We start from the raw sequence: 15113 nt of genomic DNA on the forward strand, positions 1-15113 counted from the left end.
AAAGCTAACGTGATAGATACTTGGAAAGAGACTGATTTGAATATCAAAAGATTTTAGGTCTTTGGCAAGAGTTAAGAAATCCACAAACATTTTGCAAAAATAACTCATCTTATGGCAGTGCTAAGAAAGCAATAAAGTTATATGTAAACAAAAGAAGGCTTATCATGCTATCATAATTTTCATAAGAAAAATCTAAATTTCGTTCAAATAACCATTATTCATAAGGATATAAAATCTCAAACTGCTTTTTTTCACAACAACATTTCCTACTAGTTTTCGGTCCCTTTCTGGTAGACTGGTTACATACAAGTGAAATGAATGAATAAGTAAATGTACTTAAGATAACGGTGATGAATTTTTTCACTGTCAAAGAAGGTACTGCAACTATGGAAAGAGTAAAGACTAGACTGAATCCTGTGGCACCAAACTGGAATTGGAATATTTGTAGGAAATCATGGGTTCTAATATACAGAGACAGATAAAGAAACACAGGTGTAAAAATATATATCCTAACATTGATCGTTGGAAGGGTTAAAAGCAATAACATTGCAGTAATAATGAGCATACCTAGTGTCCAGATCTTACTTTTTAAACACCACTTTCCATTAAAAAAGAATCAGGACCCTTGGTTAATTTCAATAGCTGGGGCAAGGAAGCTCTAATCATGCCAGAAAGTACAGGAGTGCTCAGAAATTGACGGGGATTGTCAAAAAGACACAAAAGCCCTTGTAAAGGGGTTTTCCATTGGTCAGATTTGAGGCAATCTGACCACCACAATAAATGACAATAACAGATTATAACCCATTAAATACAATGAAAACTTATGAATCTATAAAAAATTGACAAATAAATGGGGAGAAGAAAAATCTCTTGCTTATCTCAAATGCCAACTAATAAATATAGATGGAATTAGACAATCACCATTTGGCAACAATCACAGTGATCATATTTAGGGGAAAAAAAAATCAATGAAAGCTAAAACTACTGGGTGAAAGTTTGATTAAATACAAGATGTCTATCTAGTGTCAAAGTATCTCCCCGCAGATACTTATTAAGTACGAAGGCAAAAATAATACTTTTATAGTGAAGAAACCCAGCAGAAACCAGGACATTATTGCTGTCATACTCCTTCCAAAAACGCATAGCCTGAATCTACTTATGAGGAGATTTCAGACAAACCCAAACCGAGGAACACTGTATAAATGACTGGCCCACAGTTTTTAAGAATATTAAAATACTGCACAAAAGACAAGCAAAGGCCAAGAAATTGTTCAAGATTAAAGGAGACTAAAGGGACACAACAGCTAAGAACAACACGTAATCCTGGACTAACAGGAAAACAACGTTCACTAATTCACTTTTTAAAGTTTATTTCTGCTATAAGGGCATCACTGGGACAAGTGACGAAAGCTGGATGGAATCTGTAGATCGGATGGTAGTCCTGTGTCAGAACTAATTTCCTAATTGTGATGGTTGTGCTTCTGTACTTTACCATACGGAAGCCTGCACTTGTTTAGGAAATGCAGACTGAAAAATTTAGGGTAACAGAGCATCATGTCAGCAACTCATCTTCATTTGGCTCAGAAAAATTACAGACACACAAACACACACAAATGTGGTAAAATGTGTGGAAATTCTTTGTACTATACCTGAATTTTTCTGTAAGTCTAAAATAATCTCCAAATATAACATTAAAAAGTTTATGTTAAAAAGCACAACAAAATAATATTTTTAATGATTAGATTGTCAAATATCAAAAAGCATAATTATATACTTATATATAGGTTGAGAATCACAATAAATGATACATATATTGTTCATATGTCGCTGGTGGGAATATAAACATACTAACCTCTGCAGAGGGCAATTCAACATTATCCATCAAAATGATAAATGCACATACCTTCGGACCAGCACCCCTACACCAAGGTGTTTATCCCATGAATATTTTCTCACTTATGTTTATATTTACAGATATTCACTGAAGCTTTGTCTGTAATAACAAAAGATGCCAAGCAACCTAAATATCCATTAACAAGGCACTGGTTAAGTATGTCAGGCATATCCACACAGTGGAATATTATATAGTTTTTAAAAAGAATGAGGTAGTTCTTTGACATAACATTGTAAAATGATTATAAATCAAGAAAAAATGTTTAAAAAATAAATAAATAAATAAGAATGAGGTAGTTCTAAATATACTGACAAACCGATTTCAAAGATACACTGTTACAGTAAAAATGCAAGATACAGAACAGCGATGCTAATGAACATTCTTTTTCTCTTTAAAGTATAGTTGATGTACAATGTGATTTAAGTTACAAGTGTACAACACAGTGATGATGAACATTCATTTGTATGGGGAAAATATACACACACAAATGTTTCCAAATGTACAGGTTACTCAGAGATGCCCCCAAAAACTGGTAAATGATTGTCTCTGGGGGAAGGGAACGAAATGTCTAGGGATCAGGAATTGCTGTATTCAGGAATTGCTGTATTCTTCATGTTTTCTCAACTTCTGACCATGTGCATACATTACTTATTAAGTCACAAAGGACGATATTTATCACACTATTCTACTCATATGAAATATCCAGAATAAGCAAATCTATAGAGAGAGAAAGTAGATCTGTAGTTACCAGGGGATGGGAATAGACTGGGGGATGGGGAGTTAGCTGCTTAATTAGTCCAGGGTTCCTTTTAATGTGATAAAAATGTTCTGGAACTAGGTAGTGGTGATGGTTGCACAACATCGTAAATATACTAAGTGCCACTGAATTGTACACTTTAAAATGGTGAATTTTACGTATATCAGAAAAAAAAATCAAGGATGCTTGTAAGTTAATTATAAACCAATAGAATTCAAAAATTACATTAATATGATTGTGATATTTTAGTAAAATTAAACTGCTAATTACACTGTAAATATGATACCAACAGATTTGGCACATAAAAGTCCTTTTGTGTTCAGCAAGCTTCTTCTCCAATACGACAATATGACGGCTCTATTCTTTGACCATCCCTCATGTGAATATACAAAACATTCATCTGGTAGGAGTATATCCCATGCTGTCTATCTCTGTTCTCATTTGCATCATGAAATCTTGTAATAATACTCAGTTATACAGTGGCCACTCAACAGATCCAGCACATGCTAATACACTCTTACTCGTATCATTTAAAAGAAAACACAAAATCTAAGCTTCTCTGAGAATTTATAACCTGAGATCACTGACAATATTTCCAAACATCTCCAGGGATCTAAGACCCATTTGAAAAACATTTATCTCTCCACCACAAAGAGATTTTATCATTCCCTTTTGATCTCAGTAAACTTCCCTCTTCAGTGCCTCTTTCCTGTCAACCTACAACTTACTACCTTTGAAAACAACCACCAAAAAACCTCTCTGGTTCCCTGCTAGCCCTCAACATACCACTCCTTCCCTTCACAACCAAATTTCTTTACTGATTTAAACATACTATATTTATTAACACTCACTGCCTCTGTTTGCCTGTTTCCACTCATCACATATCCATTACAACGTGACTTTTTTTGTTCCAAATATTTTCTGAAACTATTCTCTCAAATATTACCAACACCTGCAAGCTGTCATGTTCCAGGAGCTTCTTCTTAAGAACTTGACTTCTCTGAAGCACATCATAGCCAAAGGGCTTTCCCAAGGGACTCAACTACAAGTTTTTCAAGATCCTTTAAGTCATAAAATGTTTTTGAATTCATACTATTTGGTTTAAAACTTGAACAAGAGAAAGTACGCCCTGTCTTTGTATGCCACAGTTGAGTGAAGGAGAGTCAGGTAAGTAGATAAAATATAAAGCATGGGGTTGACCAGCTGGAGGGAGAATTAATGGTCTCGTACTTCATCACACTGAGAAGCAATCAAGAACGACGGAATTTCTTTGTTTTTCTAAAGAATGTTAGCATAGCCATGAATATCAGGAGGTGTAGGACTCCCTTTATTAATTTCCAAGGACTGCCGAAACAGAGTACTGCAAATGCTTAAAATAACAGAATTTATTGCCTTACAGTCTGGAGACTAGAAGTTCAAAATCAGGATGACGGGGCCATTCCCTATTCTCCCTCTGAAGGATCCAGGAGAGAATCCTGTCTTGCAGTCTTTCTAGCTTCTCATGGTTGGTTGCCAGCAATCCTTGCACTCTGTGGCTTGCAGCTGTGTTACTCTGATCTCTGCCTCCATTCAAGGCCTGTTCCCTCTGTCTTTCTGTCTCTCTCCTCACAATGACACCAGCCACTGGGTTTAGGGTCCACCTTAATCCAGTATGGCCTCAACAGGCTTGAAGAGATTTGAAGTGCCCAGTGAAGTTCAATAGAGCAAAATGTACTTAATCAGGCTCTTGCAGTTGAGAAAGAAACCAAACTTCAACTAGCTTAAAGTAAAAATGGTTTTCCTGATGAAACAGATATTAAATGTTATGAATTACTGTTCATCTTGTTTGGTGTAATAGTGTGATTATGAAGGAGAAAGTTTATTTTAGGATATACATGCTAAAGTACTTGGAGGTGAAGTGGCATGACATTTGCAACTTATTTTCAAAACGTACAGAAAAAAAAAATTGCATATACAGAGAGACAATGGGGAGAGATTGAGAGAGAGGGAACAAATAAGGCAAAATGTTAACAACTACTGGATTTATAATGATAACTGGATTATTCTTTCAACTTCTCTATAGGTAGGAAATTTTTCAAAATAAAAAGATAATGGGAAATGTGGACATATTTTAACTGGGACATACAGGCTTGGACCTGACTTCAAGGTGGATTAGACCCAGAATTAAAAGAATGCCAAAAGGTGAACATGTACTCTACAGATCTTTCATCTCCATACTTCCCTACACACAACATTCCTCTCCAGCGATCAGCACAGAAAGCAAGACGTTTCTCACAATGCTCTTTTCCCCAGTTAACTCTCTCTCTAAATGAGAGGCAGAAGGGTATCAGGAGGTTGGCACAGGTCCCCCAGTCCAGGGAATGTACTAAATCAGAAAAAGGATTAAGGGATTAAGGGTTGAGTAAATTAACTCCCTCTTCAGTTTATCTTAACTCTTAACTCCCTTCTCATATTTAGCAGGGAAGAGAATGAGAAACTATAGTAGAACACAGAGGCCCAAATCAGTATCATGAAATGTATTACATCCTAGAATCTAAGTATCTTAATCTGGTGAAGAGATTAGCTACCATGACAGAAAGAAATAGGCATACATGGATCATTATCTGCCACAGGCTTGACAGCAGAGAGGAAAGTCTGGGAAAACAGGACGCCCACCTAAGATGGAAGGAAGACCAGAGAAAGGGAAGGGAGTAGGGAAGAAAGTAACAAAGAGGTAGCAAATCCCACAAACAGGGCAGAAGCTAAACTGCCATGACCTGGGCTGTGTCGAGGGATCTCTCTAAATTGATATCAGCTCCAAAAGCCCTTCTCAACTTCGTCCTGACACTAGTTACAGATTTGCAAAGTTATGAGGAGCATGCAAATGGTACTAAAGATCTTGGCCAGTTGGGAAAATACACAAGTCTTTTCTGCACCAGTAAGAAATGAACCCATTTGTACATAAAATTTATTAACTATCACAAAGCTCAAAATCTTCCTTCAAAAGGCTTAAGCACTTAAGAAATTTCATTGATTTGCACTGATATCTTTAAGGATGCTGGTTACTATCCTGTAGTAAATGCAAATGGGACTCTCTCCCTGAAACTGTTTGTTTAACCAAAAAATGAATAAAATGTAATTTAGAAAAATGTAGTCAATGTTGGCTTTCACAAGGCCAAATAAACATTTATGAATATCCTAGATAATTTTTAATAACCTGAAAAATATTAATCTCTTACAGATGCGAAAAGAACCACAATCATTATTTTAACTCAGTTCAACAATGGGGGGGTTTGTTTTTCCTGAAATGGTATACCTTCACAATTAAAATCTAAATGATTTGAAGTTACTCCAATGGACTGTAATGAAGTAACAATTTTACTCATTTAAAGTTCACCTCTACAGTATTAGTGCTGTTAACGTGTTTTTAAGACCTTTTTTAAACCAAACTTTAAATACAATTTATTTTGGTACTTGAAGAAAAGACCATTACTTGACCAGTAAGTTTACAATGAACAACTTTAGACATACATCTATCACAAAGTACAAGATTTGAATTACATGGTTATTAATCCAATCATTAAAGATAAATTATGACAATTAAAAAATCTGAACTGCCAACAATCTAGTAGTATTATATCAACTACTTTCTAATATAACATACTCATTCTTGCAAATAATCAATTTAAATAACACTGTAGTAAGACCGGTCAAGTGTAGACCTGATCAATAAAAAATATAGTCTTACCTGTATGATGTGGGTCTAATGTTCTCATTGCAGATGCTTCCAAACATTTTTCCCTGTAATTGTCCCCATGATTAATTTCTCTAGCACTTTCTTCAGTAGGCAGATTAAAACTGCATATTCTGGGATCATTTTGTGACTGGAGAAAAGTATTCTTACTTGCAGCAACCTAAAAAAACAAATAGGCATTTTATGCTGAAATTAAATCTAATTTCCCATAGTTTCACATAATAGATTCGTATTTTAAAATATGAGCTACTAGTTTTTCATATCTAAATACGGAATAAATATTTTAAAATAAATTAAAATTCTAATTTTTATTGTTTGCTTTTTAAACTAGCTTTATTACATTATAAAAGCTGAAAGACATCACAGAATAAAAATTATGCTTATAATTATGGTGTATTTTAAACAACATATCAAATGAGGTTTCCTATAAGTCACAACACGCCATTCTCATAGTCAACCGCTTTTTTTTCTTGTTAAATTTCTCAATATTAAAGGCAACACTTAAATATTGTTAATTTCTTAGGTGTGATAATGATACAGTCATTTTTTTTTTTTTTGAGTCCTTATATTTTAGAGACAAATACTAAAACATTTACAAATGAAAAAATATTCCTGGGATTTGCATCAAAATACTGAGTGGGGAAGAACTAAGAACTGGGAAGGGAGCTGGAGAGGTAAAAACAAAGTAGGATGGGTCATAAACTGACAATTGTTGAAGCTGGGTAATGGGTACACGGGATTCTTCATATACTGTTTTCTCTATTTTGGTATGTGCATTAGTTTTCTGTTGCTACTGTGACAAATGACCACAAACTTAGTTGCTTAAAACAATGCAAACTTATTATTTTACAAATCTGTAAGTTAGAATTTTGACTTGGGTATTACTCAGCTAAAATCAAGGTTATCAGCAAGGCTGCATTTCTTTCTGGAGACTCTAAGGGAGAATATATTTCCTTGACTTTTCAAACTTCGAAAAGCCACCCACATTCCTTGACTTGTGGCCCCATTCCTCCACTCCAAAGCCAGTTCTTCTGCATCTCTCCAACCCTACTTCCATAATCACATCTTTCTCTAACTCTCTCTTCTGTCTCCCTTTTCAACTTTCAAGGATCTTTATGATTATATTGAGCCCACCTAGATAAGCCAGGATAACCCCTCATCTCAAGGTCCTTAACATCAATCACTTAGTCAAAGTTCCTTTTGCCATGTGAGGTAACATATTGACAAGTTCCAGGAACTAGGACACAGACATTTCTGGAGGGCCATTTTTTAGCCTACCATAGTATGTTTGAAATGCTTTTTAAATAACAACTCACAATAAAAAGACACAATTGTCATGTCTCTATAAATGTTCATTATAATAAATTTCAGAGACATTCAAAAACCTATTCGGTAAGATTTTAAAGTAAATCACGGCAATAAACTAATAAAGGTCATAAATTTTATTTTTTGGAACATTTTATTTTCATATAATTTCAAACTTTTTGAAACATTCCAGAACTAAAACAAGGAAGTCCCATATACCCTTTACCCAGATTCACCATTTGTTTACATTTTGCTCCATTCACTTTCCCTCTATCCCTCCCTCCTTGTGTGTGTGTGTGTGTTTGTGTTTGTGTGTACGTACATATCTGAGAGTAAGCTGGAGACACAGTGCTCCTTTACCTCTAAATATTGCAGTGTGTTTCCAAAAAGCAAAGACATTTCTCTTACATAATCACAGTAAAGTTATCAAAACCAAGAATTTAACATTGGTAGTATAATACTATTATCTAATCAACAGTCCACATTTAAATGGGGTCATTTACAACAATAATGTCTTTTTATAGTTTTTTCCCTGAGCCAGGCTCCAGTCCTAGATCACACATTACATTTAGTCAGCATGTTTCTTTATTCTCCTTTAAACTAGAACAGTTCCTCAACCTTTATTCATCTTTTGTGATTTTGACACTTTTAAAGAATACAGGCCAGTTATTTTGTAGAATGCCCCTCTATCTGTCTGATGTTTCTTTATGATAAGTTTCAGGTCATGCATTTTGGACAGGAATATCACAGCTCATCACAATATCAATCTGCCCCCTTACTGGAGGCATTCATTTGATTAAAGTGGTGCCAGCTATCTCTGCAATTAGTATTTTTCCATTTTAATTTTTTAAAGTATGTTGCTTATTTAAAATGAAAAACTGTGTTTTCTCCTTACATTGTGGCCAAAATTCTAAAGAAATGTAGGATAAAACAAACAGATGCAGACCAAAAAATGCAGTCAAAAATTAGTATATGTTTTCAACAACAAAAAGACAACCAGTTAAATGCCTCAAGGGACTTCAATAGTATCTGTTCTCCAAAGAAGATATACAACTGGCTAATAAGCACAGGAAAAAGTGCTCAGCAACATCAGTCATCAGGAAAATGCAAATCAAAACCGCAATGAAATACCACTTCACACCAACAAGGATGGACATAATAAAAACAAACAAAAAACAAACCCAAGAGCAACAGAAAACAGAAAATAACCACTGTTGTTAAGGATGTGGAGAAACTGGAACCCTAAGACATTGCTGGTGGGAATGTAAAATGATGCAGTAGCTGTAGAAAACAGTTCAGTAGTTCCTCAAAAACTGAACAGAATCACCACATGATGTAGTAGTCCCATCCTAGGTATATACACAAGAGAACTGAGAACAAGTACTCAAACAGAAACTTGTATGCCAATGCTCATAGCAGCATTACTCACAACTGCCAAAAAGTGGAAACCACCCAAGCAGCTATCGACAAACGAATAAATAAACAAAATAGAGTATATACAGACAACTGAATGGTATTCAGCCACACAAAGCACTAAAGCATTCTGGTACATGCTACAACCAGGCTGACCCTGGAGAATATTATGCTAAATGAAATAAGCCAGCACAACAGAGCAAAGATTTATGATTCCACTTATAGAGGTGCCTAGAATAGCCAAATTCATGGAGACAGAAAGTCTAGTGATGACCAGGGGAGAACAGGAGTTATTGCCTAATGGCTACAAAGTTTCTGTTTGGAGTAATTAAAAGCTTTGAACACAGATAGTGGTGACTGTTGAACAACAGTGTGAATGTAAATGATAAAATGGCAAATTTTATGTTATATATACTTTACCACTATAAAAAAAAGAGAGAGAAAAATGATTAGTAGATTTTAATCTCCCTAACATAAATAAATCAGAGAATTGTAAAGTAGCAGAAGTATGGATTACATATTATATAAACTCTCTGTGGAGGGAGGGTATAGCTCAAGTGGTACAGCGCATGCTTAGCATGCACAAGGTCCTGGGTTCAATTCCCAGTACCTCCTCTAAACATAAATAAATAAATAAACCTAACTACCTCTCCCCCAAAATAAATTAAAAAATTATATACTCTCTATAACCTTTAAATTCTTCCTATATACCTCAGACCAAACAATCCTTTCTCTTAGTAGTAAAAAATGTATACTAAGACCGTTTCAAGCACTTACATTTTATAAGTAAAAATGAAAGGAAATGTCCAGAAGAGTGATATAGATCACTATTTATATATGTTTTCTCTTTAAATTGCCTTATCTAAAAGTTTTCACTTAATTACATGGTACCTTTAAAAAGAACATTAATCAAAATAATTTTTTTACAAGAATCCCCACCCCTTCCCTTGCAGACATATTTTTCACTGTTACCAAAGTTTACTTTATAGAACTACCCAAGTTTACTTCATGTCATTCCTTCAAAATATAAATATTTAGTCATTATTTCTAAGGTGTCTAGAAGACTTTGTCAGAGATACTGAAAACTCTTACGGGCAGTAAAGTATTGTTAACTCTTTAAGTGGCATTTAAAAAAAAAAAAACACATGCTTCTCTCTTCCTTTACTTTTTTCTTTTTTTACCTCAAGTAATTTTATATCTGAATTCTGCTTTGTAATCTCTTCGTTCACGCTTGGATTACTTCTTGCTGGCGGTATAAATTTCGGTTTTTTGAAGGGATTCCCCTGCAACTGACTTGGTGCGGCAGATCGTCTCATATTCAGCAGTATTAATCTGTAAAACACCCCAAACAAAACATCATCTAATCATAAGTCTGATTAGAATCACCTGTAAATATATCATCACCTTAATTATGACAACTTTAAAAATATGAGACTAAGCTCCGACACTTACATATGACCGTAGGCATCCATCAAGCCATGTAACCCGTTGATGCATTTCAAAATAAACTGCAGACGTCAGCATATTTTCCCCTAAATACTTCTGGAGCCTTATTACTTCTTAAATTAGTGCTATTTGAGCCCTTTTCCCAGGCCCTAGAAATCATAACCATTTAGCAGCTCTGCCGTGAGGCAACAACTTCCGATGCACTCTAACACGTACCTGCTTCTGTCCTCCCAAGTAAAACGAAAATCCAGGCTGACCACACATCAGAATGCCTACATTACTTGGCAATTTAATACACTGTACTGTGTAATAACTAAGAATACAGCTTTGGAGGCAAATGCCTGAATATAAATCTGGACCTTCACTTCCTAGTATATGACCTTGCACAGTTTGTATTCCCTCTTTTGTCTCCCTTTCCTCATCTATATCAGGGGATATAATAATAATTACTCATAAAACTGTCGGGAAGATTCAATGAAATACTTAAAAAAATTTTTCAACACACTTTGACACAAAGTACTCAATGTTATATGTAATATTACTGTCTACAGTAATTATGATTAGATGTTTAATACATAAGGTCTTATGAAGTAGAGATGATGAAGTTTCCGTAAGTGAGGATAGTGAAGGATGAAATTCGACAAAGTGGATTATGAACAGAATCTATGGATTCATTTTGGCTTTGAAGCGGGGGATGAAGTGCGACAAGAAAACCTCTGGGATGCAAGAACGTAAATAAAACAGCCAAGAACCAGCAACCGCCCTCCCCTGCTGTTCCTGCTTTTCCCCTTCCAACTACATTAGGTAGTTCTTTCACTTAAGTCGTTCCTGTGACGTGGCGGCCCGGGTAAATCTTCCACTACTTACTTAATATTAATTAATACCGCGCAGGAGAGTGTAGGGTAGTCCTGAGGGAAAGACACCCAAGCGCCATAGGAGCAGAGCGAGCGCGGAGGCGGCCCCGCGCCGAGCCGCCTCCCCCGGCGGCCTGCCCCCAGCCCCCAGCGGCCTGCCCCCAGCCCCCAGCCTCCCCGGGGCCAGCGGCGACGGCGTCCCTCACACCTGCGACCGCGCTCCCAGACCCGCAGGAGGCGGCCACGGCCACTCCGCCTTCCTTCCCTCCTCCCTCGGAGGCCTGCTCCAGCGTCTCACCCTTCTTTGTCCCACACAAGCCTACAGGTGGTCGCAGCCTCACAGCCCTTCCCCTCCCGGGACGCACCGGCGAGGATCCGAGGAAGCGGCGCTCCCAGACGGGAGGAACCCGGGGAGACGGCGTCCCCCTCCACGCCAGGCCGCTCAAACCTCCCGCCTCGGCGCAGCCAATCGCGGACGAGCCAGTCGCGCGTGCGCACTACTTTCCTGTCGCGGCAACTCATCCAGCTCGACTCTGATTGGACGATCTCTCCGCAACACTGCGCAAGTGACTTTGTGTTTCTCCTTCAGCGCTTCCAGGTACGCTTCAGGTTTATGGTTCAGTTCGAAACATACTTATTTGGTCCCTACAGTCAGGCAGAATATAGATACTGAGGCTACAGACCACATCCTAGGACAGAGTTCTTAAATCTGAGAACATCTAAATGGATATGTTCTTGTAATTTAATGGTCTGCATAGCAATTTTTGCTTTGAAGAACAGTATACAAACATAATGGATTTTTATCTTGTAGCTCCTAAGTTAAGCTGCATTTTAGGAGGTGATTTTAGCAACTCTGTTGATATGTTTCTTTAAGGTACTCAGCCCAAATAAGCAAACTGAAGTTTTAAAAGTGGCCCAACACCTTTTAAAATGGTGTTAAAATGGTGACTAGTTAGAAACACATAGGTCTTGGGCCCTTTAATTAGTAAAAGTATCTTCAAATCAGGTTACCCACCTTATGTAGAAAAATAATCCAGTTTGAGCAAACTGGATTAAAAACGTGTGATTTAAAATAATTTTCATCATTTAGCCTGTTTTAAATGCCATTAACTTTAATTTAAATACCATTAACTTCTAATACATGAAGAATTAGAGTATTAAATTTTACCAAATTGTAGTCGAGGAGCTATCATTTTTTACGTACTAAATTGTTATAATTTTTTAGACTTTATTTTAGTAAAATAAACGATGTTATTACATAAATAACAGCATAAGTTTCTGTGTTGATGTTTTTAAAGTTTGGGCTAATTTTCTACAATAAGGATGGGACAAAGAGCAAAGTTATGACTAATGAGGATAATCCAAAAGAAATACAGTCCTAGTCAGAACATAGCAAATAAAATACTTTTATCTGAAACAGTAAATTTCAGGTTATTTATGTTTTATAGGGACTGTCTTTGAGGGGCAAAAATCAACCTGACTTTTTATTCTTTCTAATAAAAATCATCATGAAATATTTATTTTACTTCACTTACTTGATTATTTTATATTAGATAAAGATGGACTAGAAAGATACCTGTCATTTTAGTCAGAAATAATACAGGTATTTCTCAATAATAACAAATTTATTACATAAATAAATGATTTATAATTGCATTTCAGTCACAAAGTCTACCAGTATAGCTGACTATGTGCCAGTCATTGTAGGTGCTGGGGGATACAGCAGTGGGTTAAACAGACAAAAATTCCTATCTTTATAGAAACTTGCCTTCCAATGGGGAGACAATAATAAAGAAAATAGGTAAATAAGTAAGTATATAGTGTTAGATAATGAAAAGTGGTTAAAAAAAAAAAAGAGTAAAGCAGAGCTGGAGGATATTTCAGTTGTAGAAAGGGTAGCCAGGGACGGCCTCCTTGAACAAAGGTCCTAGGGCAATCATGTACTTAGGGCCAGTCGAAACAGTGAGGAGATGGTGACTGAAGCAGAGCTCAGAGATTAGTAGACGGTGTCAAAGAGATAACAAGGAGAGGAGGGTGGGAATCATATAGAAACTGTGGACCATTGTAAGAACTCTGGCTTTTATTCTGAAATGGGAGGGTTTTGAACTAAATTTGGAGGCTATCACCATAGTTGAGACAAGAAACAATGATGGCTTGGCCCAGGGTGGCTGCAGCCAGAGGTGGTAAAGGTTGGAGTCAAGATATGTTTTAAAGATAGAAGCCAGATCAGAGGTGAGAGAAAAAGAGTGGGTAACAATGACTAAAGTTTTTGGCCTGAGAAACTGGAAGCATGGAGTTGCCATTTATCAAGAAGAAGAAAAGAGCAGAGTAGTTACCATGGGGGGAACATCAAGAGCTTAATTTGGGTATGTTAGATTTGAGGTGGTTACTAGATATTGGTGGAGATGTCAAGTGCAAATCTGGAGCATCACAGGAGAGGCCTACGTTGGCAATTTAGAGGATCAGCAAGTAGAGATGCTATTTAAAGCCATGACCCTGAACGAGGACAATAGAGTGAATATAGTTTTTAAAAAATCTTCAGGCAAATGTGTAAAAATAGGTATCTTTGGGAAAAAATACTCTGGTAAACTTTAGTTCATTTCCTTTCCTTCTTTAATCATTAATTAAATACTAAACTGTTATCAGCATTAAATAGTTTTTTAAGGACATTATACAATGTCTTCAGGATTAGTTAACATTAGAACTACTTGAAGTAAAAGTTTCTGTAACTTTTAATTTTGAATTAACATTTATTAGTTATTGGGTTTTGAGAATGTTGGTTAATTCATTAACCAACACCAACATCAGAGCTGAACATTTCTCCTTGGGGGAATGGAGAGGAGAAAAAGAATTTGAAGACCTCGTTTTCATGAGATTACCCTTCTTTTTTCAGTTGTGTTTATTCCGTTTGTCTCTGAGCCACTACATTTCATCAATTTTGGACTGCTACTTTTTACTTTAACTCTACAATAAAGTTATAACATTTCTCTTCTAATTCATGCTCTACACCACAACCATCCTGAATCCTATTCTATACTTCAGAATATATGAGAAAACAGAGGCCCAGTGATGATTTAATTTGTTCATATCACACATCAAGTTGATGACTAGGAAAGAATCAGGTCTAGTTCCTAGCTTTTTTCATTTCTAATTTTTCTGCCTTTCCATCAAAATGAGTTTTGGAGGTAAAGTTATTGAACAGCTTTTTGAAGTTTCACGTGCTTATGAAGCAGATTTGGATGTTTGCTTTCCATGACTTTGGCTTACAGGTGAATTCTTTCTGATTCCTTATTTAACTTAAAGGAAATAATGATTCTAGAGGACCCTAAATCATTCTAGCAGAGCCAGGGGAAATGTTCAGTCAGAGTAAGTAGCAATTGTACTGTCCTAGAGTTACCAGAACGTTGAAAAGCTTCATTCCTAAAATGAACAACTAAAGCAGCTGCAGATTTAAGGGGGTCCAATAGGCCCGCGTTAGTTCAAAGCTTTACCAAAATACTCCCAAAGCCTCTCTGTAGCAAACAAAGAGACCTTCACTGAGGAATAATATATAGTTTGTTAACACAAATCATTTGTTAAGATTTATTAACTTGAAAAAAACCTTAAGAACTTTCATTTGGCTATTTGAGTTTTGCCCTTTGCTTTGAAATGACAGCCTTGCAATTCTGTATTATGTTTTTCCAAATTAATACCTCAAAACATTATTCCACT

General features: G+C 36.1%; 1 protein-coding gene across 4 annotated transcripts in view; it reads right to left on the reverse strand.

Annotated features, from left to right (window-relative positions):
• RAD54B (RAD54 homolog B) overlaps positions 1-11889 on the reverse strand; it is a 70038-nt gene extending 58149 nt beyond the window's left edge. Inside the window, exons 1-3 of one of the 4 annotated variants that reach the window (XM_074352952.1) lie at positions 11768-11889; positions 10284-10434; positions 6379-6544 (exon numbers count right to left, since the gene is read on the reverse strand). In XM_074352952.1, coding sequence (XP_074209053.1) covers positions 6379-6544; positions 10284-10418 — 301 coding nt within the window. In that variant the 5' untranslated portion in view covers positions 10419-10434; positions 11768-11889. Of the gene's footprint in view, positions 1-6378; positions 6545-10283; positions 10435-11700 lie in introns of all 4 variants that reach the window. The other 3 variants (XM_074352951.1, XM_074352953.1, XM_074352955.1) reach the window with 3 other exon arrangements.
• Between the last annotated feature and the right edge of the window lie 3224 nt (positions 11890-15113).

Source organism: Camelus bactrianus, chromosome 25 (assembly GCF_048773025.1).
Source record: "Camelus bactrianus isolate YW-2024 breed Bactrian camel chromosome 25, ASM4877302v1, whole genome shotgun sequence".
In the NCBI taxonomy this organism is placed as follows: domain Eukaryota; kingdom Metazoa; phylum Chordata; class Mammalia; order Artiodactyla; family Camelidae; genus Camelus; species Camelus bactrianus.